Raw genomic sequence first — 17,523 nt, 5'->3', positions numbered from 1 at the left:
ATTTTTCTTTTCCCCCCTTTATTAGTCGGGAAAAAAAATGTCCAAAATTGTAAATAAAGGGGGGAGATTAAACATCCCGGTACACCCCAGGTCGTCGCTTTAGGGCATTTGGCAAGTTGGAAATGAAAGGAAATCTAGTGGTTAAAAAGTTTTGTTTATCGTGAAAAAGAAAAAGAATTGAAATGATCAAAACGTTTTTACAGTAAATCTAAGACTACTTCTCAAGCTTGAAAATAAAATTTACTTCTCATGAAACACAATTATCCTCCTTCTCTCCTACTGTCTTTTTTAATAAAATAATTTTTACCAGATAAGTTTGGTAAAATGCTTTTTTTAAAATTTTTAACAAATAATGGTACAGTGAATTGATTGAAAATGAAATTTGTTTTTCTCAAGGTTGAACATTAAATTAAACATTTTCAAAATTAAAAGTTTAACCAATCTTGGTCTAAATAATAATTTTTTTCAAACTTTTTCAATATTAGACACGAGACGTGTATTGCTTATAAAATAATTTTATTTCAACGTAGGTACATAATTTCAATAAAAAAATACCCCCCGTAAAGGTTCAAAAAACCTTTTTTTTTTGGGGGGGGGGGTTATTTTTTTACATTTTTCATACAAATATAATTTTTGCAATACATACAAATATAGAAATATAACATATACAAATAAAAAATGTAGAAAAAATTGTCATTTACATTTCAGTTTTTTTCTGAACGGGTAGATACTCAATTACAGTCCCATCTACATCTTTATAGTAGATGATTTGAGGCATTTCCGAATTGAGAAAATGGATTTTTTTAGAAAAATTTAATTTTAATGTAAATTTGCGATTTTTGATGAATCGCAGCACAATATATGATTTCGCCTTGACTGCAGCACTTTTCTCTCGTAACGCATCACATTCATTTTCCATTAATGCAGAACAAGATTTTTGTTCCATTGGACTTAAAGGAGTATCCTCACTTAACGCAGCACAAGATGCAGGTTCCATTGGACTTGCAGGAGTATCCTCTCGTAACGCAGCACCAGACTCTGTATGCATAGCATCGACTATGCTGTCATTATTCAATTTGACATTTTCCATCTTTTACGAGACTCGTGCTAGAGACAGTTTTACCGTTCAAAAAATACGAATGCAATGTCGTGTTGGAGGAAACGTCTGGATTTATATAGGCTGGGCTAAAAAGTAAAAATACACAAATTGGAGGAGTTTAGATATCGATTAGTCAGTAAACCAATTGTTTATTTTTAATCAACTTTGGTGTTCGCCTTTTGCGTCGCAACAACAATTTACACAAGGTTTATCTTGTATGTAGGTCGTTACGCAATTGTTTTTATCGTTGTATGGTATAATAAACATTTGACACTCACATTTAAAACATTTGACTATTTTACACATTTTTTTCTTCAATCTTGGTTCTTACCGACTTAAGTTTTCAATATTTAGTTTAATTTCAAAACACTAACCGACTTTGGTTTTAAATTTTAAATTTAATATCAAAACACTAACCGACTTTGGTTTATTTTTTAAATTAAATTTTGGTTGATTCAACTTTGGATAATGTACGTATGCACGTTATCTCTTCATCAAGCGATAAATCAATTTGCTTTACTGAAACTGAAAAATCGAAGCATAAAGAAATCCTCCTCCAGATTTAACCAATATTTCACTAAAGTCATTTGATTCTAATATTTTATTTCTTTTTGGTGCATGACATTTTGGAAGTTATGAATTGCTGCTTGATTGTGTTGAACTCTGATACTGTCCAGTAAAATAGCTTTGGTAAAACATTGTTCAGAAATAAAAATTAAGGAAAATTTAACCCATTAGATAAAAACCATATTATATAAAAGATGAGAGATTCTATCATTAATACTCTAATAAGATTTCATGGCAGAAAGGAAGAATTGGTAAGTATTATAATACATAGGGTGTATCATGAAGACTACCTAAATTGTGCAGATTCATTGCTTAGAGTATATAAAAAAATATACCTTAATGACCAACAGTTTTTGAGAAAAATATTATGTCAAGTTAGGTTCACAGAAAAAAAAATACATATATTGGAAACATGAAAATCGGTAATCATGTATGTTTACATAGGAAGATGTTCAAAATGTCACTGCACATATTGAGATATGCATTCACGTGGCGTGAAATAAATTGCTTTTTGTAGTAACTAGGTCTCGAAACATCAATTCCATCAGATGGCCCAATGTGGAGAAATTTGATGATGTCAGATCTGGCGATCGCGGCGGTCATAAAACAGGACTCTCACATCTATTTCCATATTCAGCCAATTATGTACAGGAGAGCTGAAACTTACCTAAGTTTCATGATCTGGAACCATAGGCCTTGATCTAATGTTAAGAGCATGTCATTCAAGAAATCGATCAATAGCAAGTATGAATGTCCTATGAGGCATTCCTGTGTCCTTACTAGATAATCATGTGATTGCCCTACAAAGTGGTTCACACATTATCAGATCAGCAGACCCGATGTTTTTGTAGATGGACTGCAGGATTATTGGACTTAATGCTTGAAATTAATGTATTTTATCTTTAAAAAATAAATCAAAATATAAAAATTTAAATCTAATTTCCAACTTAACAGCTTTTAATGAAATAAACCAAAACAAATGTATGATCAATAATTGCTATGTTTGTTAAAATATAAACAAAAAATATTCAGAATTACAACACAAAACAAAAAATTGACATTTTTCTCCTAGATAATAAACTAAATATTTATTCAAATAATTTTAGCGAGCAAATTATTTAAACGATTGAATGAAAAGATTACTGAAACTAATTTACAAAAGTTAGTTAGAAGAATTGCTGCTGCTTTAAAAGCCCACTAACAGAACAAACAAACACAAAACAAGGAGTTTGTAATAAAATATCAAATATATTTCTTGTAACATTTGCAAATAACATTTCAAAATCAGCATCCATATTATTAATCATTAGTGATTAATATATGTTGTTGTCTTTTTATATGTTAATAAAAAGAAATTTTACCAAATGAATGTACCTTAAAACATGTTTTATAAATTACTAGTATAACTTTCTAATAGTAAATTATATTAAATTTTTCTTTTAAATGCAATATAATCATTTAGTTCCAAATTACCTTTGTAATCAAAAGACTGATGAATAGAATACGAAATTAATAATTTCTAAAAATTTTTAATTTCAATGGTTATATGGAAAAAGCTTTAAAAGAACCAATTACTTCTGTCACAGTTTATAAATAGGTCAAATAGTAATTATTAACGAGTAAATCATGATTACTTAAATTCTAAAGATTTTAATAATGATAAAATGCACAATGCAGATAATATAAATCAAATTAATGATGCCGTTAATGAAATATGATAATGCCATCACTTATAATGAAATGAATAATGATAATACAGAAAGCACCAGATGAATTTTTACTCAACAAGAAGTAACTGTAGCGTCAGTTAGTGCTGATAATTCTAATATAATGGCCAAAACAGTATTCAATCCTGAAGATTTGGTCAATGAAAGTACCAACAGGAAAAATTTCAAAACACTAACAGAAAAAGATTGCAGAGTTTAGTAGTCATGATAACTCATTTAAAAAGTCAAGGATTCTGGCAACTCAATTAAAACGCACAACAGGTTTAAGGATTTAACCAACCACAACACTTTTGAAAATTAAAATGCTGTTCTTTGACATATTACATCAATTATGTTCCACTTGACGGCAGAATATGAGAAAAGTATTAGGAGAGTTTAATACTAGTTATAACATCAACTGTTGGGCCAAAGAATTAGATAAATCAATCAAAATTTTTATGGACTCTTCTGATAATCACAAAAAGATTTCTAAATACCTCATCAACAATGAATTGAAATACTACTTTATCGCTCATAAAGCAGCAAACAATGACTTACTTATCAAACTATATTAAAAAAAAACACACCTATAAAATAAAAGAAATTTCTTTTTATCCAGTTAATAAATTGAAAACAATAGAGAATACAGAATATAATTTAGTAGCAATTCAGAATTCAAATTACTATTAAAATACTAAATTCAATTAAAAAAGGAACAACTACAAAAGCTTCAGCAGAAGGAAAAAGTTAAATTATGACAGATATATATATATATATATATATATATAACATAGATTTAAAAGTTAGTGATAATGAATAACAATAAAAAATATTCATTTTAATAAAGAGCAATATTGATAAAGTGCTAAAATTTACTTTGAATTCTCTAACAATGGCAGAAACGGCATCAATATCAGTAAGATCGATTTGCATTAAATCATCTTTGATTCTAGTTAGAGCAAGTCCCAGGATTTTTCACCAATTTCTTTTAAATTCAGTAACCACAGCACATCCTAGAAGACCTGATGCACCAGTTACAATGGCATTCATTGCTATTAGTCACCTATGGAAAGAATAAATTAGTTACAAAATTACAATTTAAAGTATACAAGTTAAGTATTAATAAACTTACAGGTGAAGTATTTTTACTTAAGAATGACAAAAAATATTTTATTGATTTTATATTGACAGTTTCTTTAACTTCAAAACTAATCTTTTAATACTTGAATTTACAAGCTCATGAAGATTATTTCAGAAACAATTTTTATAGACAGTAATAATTATCAAGAGAATACAGTCATTCACCACTAAATAACAAGCTTGAATATATTCCATTTGAGTTTCACAAGTGAAAAGCTTTTTTTAAATTTGATTATGTTAATGTCCCATTTGGATGCAACATTAGGAGTATTTTTGAACATACCTAGTAATTTGAACCAAGATCTTGCTTGAATTAGGGTGATGTCTGAACTAATACCCTCTTCACGAACTTGAACACCACAGAAGACACCAGCAAGAGAAGAATTGGCCTTGCTGTCTTAACTTATACCAGATCTGCTTATACAACGGCTCTACCATGAAACCAAGATTTGAAACAGGGACCTGCATTTAGAAAGCCAAATTACCACAGACTTCAAAACTGAATAATCAGAGAATCTAGAATATCAAATGCCAAATAAAATGCAATATGCCTTACTGATTTTGTTAATTTATATTTAAATTAAGCCACCAATCTGTCATCTCTATATATGAATAAAACAATAAATTATCTTACCAATGAAAGTTGCTCCTTAGAAATATAATTCTGACATTCTACAAAAACCAAAGGCGATTTGAGAAATAAAAACATTTTTTTTTTAGTAAAATAATTTGTAAAACAATATTATTATCTTATACAACGTGGTTAAATATTCAACAGCCCTAAATTTATTAGCACTTCTTCGTAATTTTTATTAATACCTTCTATAAAGTGTTATTAAATATCATTTGAAGGAAAAGTTATTTTTATGCCAGAAACTTCCGCTCAACCGTGTAATCGTTTGGCAGCAGATACTCGCACATACAAATTCATGAATCATTGGAAAAATGAACTGAATTTGAATCATTAGAATTTCCATCATGGGGAAAAAAAAAAAAAAAGACACAACTCCCAAATCCAATAATTCTTTTCAGCATTTTTTAAATATAGTAAAGGTCTGTCTACAAATATAATTGCAACTTGCTAATTTGTAGATTTTAACATTTAGCAGGTTGTTGGTAAATTTTTTTCTTTTTTTTAAATGAAAGGCTTTTTTTCTTCTTCTTTTGCTGTTTTAAAACTTCTTTTTTAATATTTGTGATGAACAATTTTTAAAATTTCATTTTGAGATTCCAGAATTCACTGCAATTAAATTTTTAAAACAGTATATATATATATATATATATATATTTCATAAAATCCTAATATGGAATATCGTTTTCGGATTTGGATTCCAAACATAATATGAACTGCTTTACTTTTTTCGGTTATTAGGTATACGATAGAACCGTTCACTTCCGTCAATCCGGGTCTTTAGAATCGCTCGAAAGAACGAAAATCAAATTCCTAAGGAAATTAACAAGCCACCAATATAAGAAAAACTATAATTTCATTTTTGATAGTATGTAAGTAATCATTCTACATTCATTTTCTGTAAAATGTTGAAAGATTATTTTGCATTTTCTATTGAAATTTATTGACAGCCGAAAAAAGAAAAAAAAACATATTAAGTTTCTAATTTCGATTCTGACTGAAATAACGATATTAAAAATGCATGAAAGTATTGCTATCAAACACCTTTATTATGGAAAATAATCAAATTTTATTTATCTTCAGCAAAATACTGAAGGATTAAGGCAATATTATATAGTTGAAAAGATGAAATAATGTCGGTCTGAGAAGTAAACAATGCTTTTAACTTCAATTATGAGTGATTAACTGTATTAAAGCATGCTAAAATATTGTTGTTGAAAATTTTCGTTAATATAAACTTTGAACTATTAGTATTTATAACACATTTTAAGAAAAGTAAAACATTATTCTTTAGTTTGACATATTTCTTTTCTATTATATAGCTAAAGTTGAATTCCCATTCGTATTAGGCAGTAATAATGTCTTCAAGCCACAGTGATGAAGAGAATCCAAGGTATTTATTGTCTTTCTGTTTGATAATTTTTATTGTTACAAATTTAATACTAATTCTTTGAAAGTAATAATTATAAATTTTTTAAGATAGTACAAGTTAATAAGCAAGTAAGATAGTACAATACTGATCAATATAAAAAACAATTCTTAAATTTTAAAACTAAGCCTTTAAAAGAGTCATTCAAATCAAAGTGGGATTCAGGTATTCTTCTATGGGATAAAATTTTGAGATTTCTCTGGCAGACCATGTTTATGGTCCGCCATAATTACCATGAATATGTATGTCATCTATTATGATGATTGTCCTCAAATGATCACAAATTTGAAGTTTAACAAACCTGGTCTATAGTATCTATTTTTTAAATTTTAATTCATTGCTTTGATTTGATTTGATTTTAAAATAAATTCAACTGGAGTTAATCTTGCAATTGATACATTAAATCAAATATTCACTAATAGACCATGAAAAATAATCTTTTCAAACTCATCAAACTGAAATACATGTTCTAACTTTATTAATATGTTAATTAATTTTTGACATTTAAAATAAAAATTGATGAAAATTTCTGATTTTATTTTTCAAATTTACAGTGTACATATTCTGCTATGCATGAGAATATCAAAGCACATATAAAAAAAGTAATCTTTTTTTTTCCCCCTCTGAGCAACAGGTAGAGTCATCTACAAAAATAATGGGACATCTCTGTAACTCTACTATTTATTTTCACATCTTCACAAAACTGGTGTCAATGGAAGTAGCTTAAGAGAATACATTTGTTCAGATAGATAAATTGATTGAGCCGACCAATTATCAGTTAATTCATTAGAATCACAAAATCTTAACATTATACCTACTTCTTTTCTTCAAATAATTGATCATAATGAAATTAGCCCCCCCCCCCCAAATTTCAAACGTTATAAAGCTTTAAAACATTGAGTGTTCAATGTTAAAAACCTTTAGTGATATCTCAAAAAAATATATTTCACAAAAAGATTTTTTAAAAATTTGTTTAAAGAACATACTTTTACTACACAAATGGATGAAATAAATTTGTAAATTTTAAAACCAATCTATTTTTTTACTCATTTTTAAATTTCTTTGTGATACAAAAGTGAAATGAACAAAGTAAAATTTGTACATGACAGTAAAACTGAGATAATAAAACATTGGATTCCTATAAATTATGCATATCTATAATAGTTTTTGAAATATTTTCAAAAACTTGCAAAATTTCCATTGTTGATTCGTAATGTCTTTATATGCTTTTTTGTTGAAGGATTATATATAATTTCAAATTGTTTCTATTGATCTGCTCATCAGGAACATGAGTTTTAACTACAATTATAAAACTGCTTTGGATAATTTCCAGATCTGATTATTTTATACGAAGTAGGATTTCCTTTCTTATCAAAAATAAATAAATTTTATCAATTGATGTCAAAGAATTTCTCGTTAGTTGAAAGAATACATACGTTGCTGGATTGCGATTTGTAATGAATCATTTAAGTTTTGTCTTTCTTTCCAAAATTTAATGATAAATATTTAGGTGTACACGTAATGCATTTTTATGAAATTTTAAGCAAAATTTGGGCAGAAATTCTATAGTTTAATTACAAGATTTCAAATAAGGGTGATAAAAACTGTCTTATTTATACATGATAGATAAAGATAGTTATACATTTCTTTTTTTCGTATTCAAAAATTTTCTTTATTGAGAAATTTAAAAAAGAATGGTATTTCATATTTATTTATAAAACTGTATTGGAATTACAATCAAGACATTTGGTTAAAATTTCTATCTCATCTGTGCTTCAAAAAAGATTTTATATTTTTCCTGAAATTTGCAAATTGAGATGGTATAAGTCAAAGAAATTAAATCATTGCATCTATCTTAAATAGTAGTCAACCAATTATCACAAAAGTTGAAGTAAATGAAATGTATCTTCACTTTTCTTGTTGTAGTAATAAGTGTCCGTGCTTTGATCTGAAGTAGTAGTATCATTTGTAGATAGCTTCTTTTTAGAAAATACCAGAGGTCGCACCCATTGAAGTCGATACTAAATAACTGTTTCTATGATTGTTTTCTTTTCTTGTGATATGAATGTGAATTTCTTTTCTTTCAAATGTATTCCTTTTTCCTTTACAAACCTTGTACACAAATTAATGGTCATTCGATCCTTTCACTTATTGATTTTCTAACTCCGATTGCCCTCATTATGTCTGTATTGCAAATGTGTACTACTGCTGAAAATATTCTAAAGGCAATTGATCTTTTAATTAATTTAAAGTATATAGTGTATAGACCATACATAAAATTTCATAGCTTTTTGGGGTCAAATTGTTAGATAATTATAGTGTTTTGTCTTGTTTGCAAAAATAAATAAATAAATAAAAAATAATAGATACAAATTTAATTCTAGTGAAATAAAAAATATTAATTCTGGTGACAAATCAATTCACCACCATAAATATTATCTATGTGCAGTTATTTAAACCAGATGACATCAGTTGAATTTCTTTCTGTTAATTAACCTTTATTCTGTAATTTAAAATCCTAAAGCATTCTATTGGATTAAAATATTATTAAAATCTGTTTGAAAATAAAGAGTAATATCTTTATTATAAAAAAAGGACTTCTCAGTTAACTGAATTTCCTATCTGATTAACAATAGCTTCGATGCAAAAATAAAATTTCTTCTTTGCTGATAAATTCAATGGCTTAAACTGCCAAGATGCAAATTTGTCATTTTGTATCGAAGTAAAATTTGATGTACAATTTTAAAAAGTTTCATTTCTATAAAAAAAATTCATATAATTGGGAATAATTTCTGGGTAAAACTGAACCAGATCAACTGTAAAGAAGAATTCAAAAATATTTTGAAAAGAAACAAAATGCTCAAATTTTCAATAAAAAAATCATACCTGTTGAAATTTGAAATCAATCTAATAAAGATAAATTTAATTTACTTTTATTTAATTTTTTAATTAATCACAATGAATTAAAATGAAAAAAATGCCAAGTTTGGTATTATTAAACTGAGATTTACTCAAAACATGGTCCTTAGTGGGTGGGCTCTCTGCAGGCAAAGCTTCAAACAAACAAAATGAATTATACTGCAAGGCCCACTGCAAATTTCGGAATGAAATTTGATCCACATGCATAAAATGGCATAATGGATCGAATTATGGGAAAGTCTCAACTCCTGTAATGGGAAAATTCTGAGATTCTAATTAACTCAGTTAATCACTTTTTTTAATTTAAATAAACTGCCTTCTTGTGTAATTTCCATTGACATTAGTTTTGTGAAAATACAATTATAAATAACAAAGTTATACAAATTTCTTTGGTTGATACAGATTCTTCATTTTTTGGTTGATGACTATATCTTTAAACTGCAACTAATCACACAATGGATTTCTACAAATAAGTTCAATGTGCAGGAATCCAATTTTTATGGATAAAAAATGCTTATTAAAATGCCTTTACCATTAACTTCAACATTGGTTACCCAGTCAACAGTAGGACTTCCTAAAAATTTATTACATATAATCTACTATCAGCATATTGCTGAAGAACAGATATTTCCAAAGGATTTTAATTAATTCAAACAAATATTTTCAAACCATATTCAAAATTATTTTATAGACATTTATTATTGACTAAATATATAAGTGAAATAATTTAAACACACACACACACAACATGATTTTGTTGATCAAATAAATCAACACTATTTGTTAGATATTAATAATTTTGTTTCATTAAACAGCAATGACTTTTGCTTTTCTTAAGTTACCATTGCTCATTTTAACATCATAATAAATTCTCATATTTATTTTTCTAATGAAAAGTGACTACACAGTTTTTGTATTCATGCTAGTATAAGATTCCATTTATTTATTTTCTCTAACTATGCTAAAAATTCATTCACTACTAGCACTGCTCTGAGTGAGGATTTTTAGCATTTTTTATAATTTTCTGTAGCTTTTCTCTGTATATCTGTAAATTCTTAGTTTTCCTCAATTTTCCGTGGCTGTTGGAGGATATGCTTTACAATCAAAAGAAGGATCGTTGGAACTAATTGTATGTTGCAAATTTCACTTTTCGGATTATGAAGTGGTTTTTACAATAGTAAATACATGTAATTAACTTGCTTGTAGAATGTCATCCATGCTCAAAAGTCTATACTTACAATTTCTTTAAAATAGGAAAGATTATAAAATACATTTAATCCAAACACATTGTTCATAAGATATTAAATGCAGTTCCTTAGCACTTTCTTCATACAAAAATTTTATAAATGCAGATTGATATTATTTGGGGACCCCATGATATGATATTAAATTTTTTACACTTTATATAATATAATGTTAACCTTCTTATACCAAATTTCTTTCAATATACACAGACGTCAACTATAGAAATCCTAAAGTTCTATCTGGTGGAATAATATTACTAGAATCATAACACCACTTCATTTGCCACTCCCTTAAATTAATATACCTGAGGATAAGTTAAAATAAAAAAAAGTTAATATTAGGACACAGCAAATTCCAGTTGAATATAACACTTCCATAACTGACTACTTTTTGTTTTGTAGCCATAATGTAATAAAACAGTTAATATGCTTAATTTATATAACTGAATTCCTATTTTTACCAAATGGCATGAATAACAGAAAAGCCTAACATTTTTTAAAATGTTGGAAGACCATGGCATTTTAAATTTTGTAACAAAATTCTGAGGTAAATTTTGAAAAAAATAATAAACAATGATTATGAAAAGTAATTTTACACATGATTACTGTTGTAATAGATTAAATATCCATTTGTAATATAATATATATAAAAAAAAACAGAAAATAAATCTTTTGTTCAATATTAAGAATGAAAAAAAAAACACAAACTTGCAAAGAAGTACAAGGGAAAAAGCTTAAAATACATGAACAATCATATATTTTTTTCAAGGAAAATTCAAATAATAATTTAAAAGATTGGTATTCATGTTAAAGAATACTTTTTGTTATGCATTCTCCAAATCAAATATAAAAGAGCAATCTAGAAGAAAAAGATAGGTAGATATTGTGTTTGTAAAATAATAATAATAATAATAAAAATTCTTAGACAGAGCAGATTAGGTTATGCCCTCTTTACTGATAAGCTAAGATTTAATATACATTCATAATAATATGCATACATACAAAAATTAAATACATCTAATAAATATACATCTAAGAATTAATAATAATCTAATAATATTATCTAATAATTCTTCATCTGAAGATATCCTGAAACCTACCACTGTTTCCCAATAAAGGGGTAAGGGATTGTAAAATCTCATGTAAGAGATTTGCTCAAAAAGCCTAGAGGACATTTTCTTTTTATGAATGGTGTGAGGTCACAGGAAACTCGGTTGACAGATCATATTTTAGAAAAGGAGAGTATCTGCAAAATAGGGTAACAAGCAATTATATCAAACCGAATAACGGAGATTTCATTTATTGTCAAAAGATATGATCAATAACCTCATTTTAAAAATGCAGCTGTGAGGCTTCGTACTACTATACAAGGTACATTCCTAATTAGCTGAACGATTCTGGAACCCAAACCAGTCATCTTTCAACTATTTTCGGTCACACCCATATCTAATAAGAACCTCATTACAAATTTATTTTGTCACCTTAACATAGTTTTCATCATAATATCAAGCATACTACATACAAATTATTATTCAAAATTAGAATTCCTATTAATTACCTACACTTTCAACAACAGATGATCAGAATAGATTTTCTGATATGGATAATTTTATTTCTTTTTAACAAACTTTATAAAGATCACAAAAAAAAAAAAAATGCAATTGGTATTCTACAACTAAGCATTAAAGTACAATTACTAAATTTAAAAAAATAAACTATTATTTATTTTCAAAAAGCTTGATTCATAATATTCTTTTTTCCATCTGTGATAATATTCAGATTCAAGTTCAGTCTACAATAAATATCGAATGCATTCAATAGACTGTTTTTCAACAAAAATTCATATAAAATAGTTATGATGAATATCTGTGTAAAATATTAAACATGTTTGTTATACCTATACATGAACTTGATAAGTGTGTCAAACAATGTTGAATGATGGCACTTTATTATGATAATATACTTTTTGTTTATCGGTTTTATTTAAAAATAATCACATTTCTAAATGCATAATGTCAATTAATTTATATCTGACCCTTTTGATTATATTTATTATTACTTGCTCTTCTAGTTTGAGCACAGAAATTTAAATATCACACAAAACCAACTTATTGAATATTCAATATTATCATTTTTTTAAATAAAAGCAGAATTTTAGATTTTTCAGGCTAGTAGAATTTTAGATAGTTGTTAAGTTTAAGCCCTTTTTTTTTTTTTTTTTTTTTAATTTTTTGCCAGTTTTATAGTGCCTTACTGGAGTACTGACAGTGGTAAAAGATTTGTAATGATTCCTTAAATAAAGAACAAGAAAAGGACTAAATTTCCACAAAATAATTAATCATAGAAAACATGCATTATAAAAATATATTATTTGAACTCTTAAACAAACTTGAAAAAGATTACCTCATAATTTAGAGATTTGCAGGTGCAAGTTAATTCTAAAACATAATTGACACTTTTTTAATGCAAGATTTTTAAAAGTTTAATATTCTGTTTCTTCCAAAACTATTTCAAGTATTCCACCAACCGATTACTCTAACATTTTCAATCAAAAAAATTATGGATTAGTTACACCTATATATAATATATTAAATAAGACAGCAATGTATATTATTGCAGAAAAAGAGCAGAGGTTGAAGATAATCAACATGATGCAAGTCAGCCTGATGCAACTGAACAAACTGGTGAAGAAAGGCAAGCACAGAATGTTCCAGGTAAGTTCAAAATATTTTTATTACCTTATTAAAATCTAAAAAAATGCTATAAGTCTAAAAATAATCAATTTGATGTAAAAATATTTCAATTTTTTCCAATATAATTTTTATTCTGGTATATTTTAAATATACTAAAAAGTTAACAAAGCACTGGATGTACGAAAATTTTATGCAAGTTAATGTTATAAAGACACCTTAATTTTTCATGATGATACTGATATCAGTTTTTTTTTTTTACTGATAGCCATCAGAAAAAAAAATTTGATCAATAAATGGTTAAAAATTCTAGAATCACACCTTATATAAAAAAGAATGTTTTTCTATTAACCTGTATAATTTAACAATCCAGAAAATAAAGTCTCTTATTCTATGTAATACTTTTTAGTGTAGAAACTATTTAAAAGGAAAAAGAGTTTTTATATAATTTATGTTTACAATAATAATTAATTTTGACATTTCATTAAAAAAATTAATTGAATTAAATTTTACAAAAGGTAAAAGCAGAATCACATATTTAGATAATGAAAACAATTATGTGAAAAGAGGATATAAATTGAAGTCCTAAATAACTACTTAAATACGCCAAAACTTTCTATAGAAATCAATACTGGAGAAGAGTTTTATAATTATTTTTTAAATCAAATGCTTGCTGAAAAAATATTTTTATTCGAAAATTCAGAAATTTTGGATGCAAATTACATTTATTTACGAATGAGTGTTACTATTTAAATCAAAAACTAAAATGTGCTACCGATGAAACTTAGTAACTCCATGGTTCACACCACATCTAAGAAATATTTTTACTGTTTACTCCTATTTAAAAATAAACAAATTTGTATATATACGGTCTTTTTAAAGAGTATTATAATTTTTTACAATCATTCTTTATTTTTTAATAACTTTTTAAATTATAATTTTAAAAAATGTATTCATTACCTCTGGCCATCAAAGAAAAAAAAACGCGCTAAAATGAAACCAAAAGTTTTATGGTAAACAGTTAAAATAACAGTTAAAATTCAAACAGGAGTTTTCATGCATGGCTGAGCAGCAGTCTTCTTTTCTATAAAGCAGCATGGTTATTTCAGACCTTTTTTTTACAGCTTTTCAACGTTTTAAAGATTTGCTTTTTCATAGAATCGGATCATTATTTTCAATAATTATTCAGTGTCTAGTACCAATTTTCATTTCAACAGGCTTCTTAGATCCATATTTCTTTTAAAATGTATTCTTTAAAAACGAAAAGCCATTATATTCAGAACTAATAAAACACATCAATTTTCATAATTCAAATTAATTATTAAAAGTATAAAAATATTATCATTTATTTAAAGAGTATCTATGGGTCAAATTCATATTCACGAGAAAAATAGAAAGTATTCTGAAGTTAAGATAATCTCTTAATGGTGTATTGGTATTTTTACTGCTAATTTTTTCCCCCTTGTAACCGATCTTTCACTCACCTCTTTGTTAGAATTTGGAAATTTTGCACACTTCTGTGTTCTAGATGGTAATACATTTTTTTATATCTCTAAAACTTATTTATCATTTGATTTTTATGTTTAAATTCCGAATAAATACTAGCTGTTTCACCAGACAAAAAAAATTAATTTCAATATTTATTGGTAATATAAATAACAAATTATAAGTTGAAACCTAAAAAAACGTACAAAATTCTTAAAATGATGCAATTTCTATTTTTCGTTAAAGCAATAAAAGTTATTTTTTACAACTTTTTTACGAAGTTTATTCATTATATATATTTTTTGTCCACATTCATTTCTTTCGTATTGCTAGCTTCATTGAGCTGGCCTTACCTAAGTTATTTAAATTTTACTAACAGCCTTGTGGCGGTGTTACTCTGTCATGATTCTTGGAACATTAATAATATCTGATTAGCCTTAGTGCTGAGTAAAATTTGAAAAACACGTACTACACTGATAACACTCCTGCGAAAGAGGGATCCCTTGCCTCAACATATATTTTACTGCAGATATGAAAGAAAAAAAATCTTTGCACTTACAGGGTGAGCAATCAATTAAAAAAATGAGTATTACGATCGTTCTTGCTTTAAATATATCGTTGAAAATATTTTAATTACTGCCGCATAAAATTTGAAAAACTATAACAAAAACATAGTTTTAAATTAAATTCTTAAAATCATCTTGAACAATTAATTATGTATTTAAAATTCCACAAAATTAAGAAATGTGCGTTAAATGTTCAAAACAAATACATTAGAATTGCGATTGTTTGATCCATGATGAGCCATCGATTTTTCCCTGTCTATAATCACCACCCTATTAGCACAAAATATTGTATGATATCTTTTGTATTGCATCTATTGATTATTGTACAGTATCTGTTGGTCGATATTCCGAATACCGGTCAATGTCGGGAAGATGCCAAACATTTTTGTGGTGCAATTCGTGGTTTTAGGCAAAAGACGATATTGTGGACAAAGGCACGCATAAAACTAGCAAAAACAACGACATACTCAATAAAACTTTTCAAATTAAAGTTTAAAATTCAAGTTTAAATTGTAGGTATCGAAGTATATTAAAGTCATAAATATGAGTACATCTGGGCCAAATTTTATGTCTGCAAGTACGAAAGTTTCGTCTGGGCAACATTTGCATGTAAATGACATTTCCTTTTATAATTATAGATTTATTATATTACATTTTAGTTTCCTAAAATTATCAACAAATATATACACTGGTGTGTGCATCCCAGCAGTTCCAGAGATAATTAAAAAAAATGCATAATCTGATTTAAGAATAAAAATCTTTTATTAGGAAAAATGAAAAACATTCTATAATAATGATTTTTCTTTTTTTTTATTATAACAGCCCAAAATCGAAAAATAGTGTATTTTCCCCCTAGACAAGAAAGTTTACAAAAATGTGAAAAAGACTTGTATTTGTAATGCAGATGCTCCTACCCAGCGTAACAATGTAGTTAAATGCTCAAATGGCTTATCCATTTATGTTAATCATGCAAGTGTGACTATTGTCTCAAAATTCACCGTTATGGGACAGTTATTACTATTGATAATAACTCCGACTGATGAGAATTGCAAGCGCGGCTCAGCGTATCTTTCATTAATCCATGTATTCTCTTTGATTGTTGGCTCCTAACTCGTCAACTGGTCTTTAACCTGAAACATTGTTTTACTTTCACCATCAAATTTAACCACTGAAAGAAATTTGTATTTAATATAAAGAATGAAAATAATCATTTTCATTAGCATATGAAAAATGATTTTAAAATCAAATACCTAGAATTCAAGACAAAAATCGTAAAATCTTGGGATGTAGATAAAAACTTTAAATAAATGTAAGCGTAATCACATTTATAATGTATCTTAATTTTTATGAATAGAATTTTGGGTATTTTTATTTTCTTTGCGATATATATTCATATTATTTTTTTGTGCTCCATTCTATTATAGTTTTCATTTCGACCTTTAAAAAAACATATTTTCCCTCTTTAGTATCTTGATAAACGTAATTATTTTTAATAAAACGTTTTCCTAGATATTATTATCTGGATTTGGACTTTTTCTTGTGAAACTCATTGAGACTTTAAAAAAGGCTCAAAACATGTAAAACATCCGATAAATGGTTTCTTTAATATTGGCATTGGAACTCCATAAGAAAACAATTATATTAAATTGGGCGTTTTTTACTGATTTCACATCTATATTTTAAGTAGTAATCTGAAATTCAATTATGAAATAAATTATCATCTGTTAAAATTTTGGATTTATAAGAATAAATTTTCTAATTTGTACATAACCAGTTCAATACTAGGAGATTACATCGCTTTCTCTCTCCACTCATCCATTTCCAAGAATCATGTAGTAATTTTCTCTAGATCATTACATGATTGCATGTTGCTTCGCACTCTTATCGTTTATTTCTGCTTGTAATAAGATTTTATAAATACATTTATTACTAAAAGTAAAATTAAATTATTTAAATTGCATGAAATGCTAACATTAATTTTTCATCAATTACTTAGTACTAAGTCGTCAGTTTATAAAATTAACATTTTCTGGTAGCAGAGAGATAT

General features: G+C 26.7%; 1 protein-coding gene and 1 long non-coding RNA gene across 3 annotated transcripts in view; one reads left to right on the top strand and one right to left on the bottom strand.

Annotated features, from left to right (window-relative positions):
• Positions 1 to 599: 599 nt before the first annotated feature.
• On the bottom strand, positions 600 to 14,435 carry LOC129958820 (uncharacterized). Of its 2 annotated transcripts, none has more exons than XR_008783322.1 (4): positions 14,386 to 14,435; positions 4,796 to 4,974; positions 4,249 to 4,435; positions 600 to 1,185 (listed from the first exon to the last, which is right to left on the bottom strand). It is a non-coding gene; the product is annotated as an uncharacterized LOC129958820 (long non-coding RNA). The 2 variants fall into 2 exon arrangements; XR_008783321.1 differs by lacking the exon at positions 14,386 to 14,435 and adding an exon at positions 11,836 to 11,977.
• Positions 5,890 to 17,523, top strand: part of LOC129958819 (uncharacterized) — a 28,177-nt gene continuing 16,543 nt past the window's right edge. Inside the window, exons 1-3 of the mRNA XM_056071515.1 lie at positions 5,890 to 6,015; positions 6,466 to 6,536; positions 13,355 to 13,449. Coding sequence (XP_055927490.1) covers positions 6,502 to 6,536; positions 13,355 to 13,449 — 130 coding nt within the window. The 5' untranslated portion in view covers positions 5,890 to 6,015; positions 6,466 to 6,501. The remainder of the gene's footprint in view (positions 6,016 to 6,465; positions 6,537 to 13,354; positions 13,450 to 17,523) is intronic.

This window comes from Argiope bruennichi, chromosome X1 (assembly GCF_947563725.1).
Source record: "Argiope bruennichi chromosome X1, qqArgBrue1.1, whole genome shotgun sequence".
In the NCBI taxonomy this organism is placed as follows: Eukaryota; Metazoa; Arthropoda; class Arachnida; order Araneae; family Araneidae; genus Argiope; species Argiope bruennichi.
Note: the sequence above shows the minus strand (reverse complement) of the source record. Positions and strands in the feature narration are given on the sequence as shown.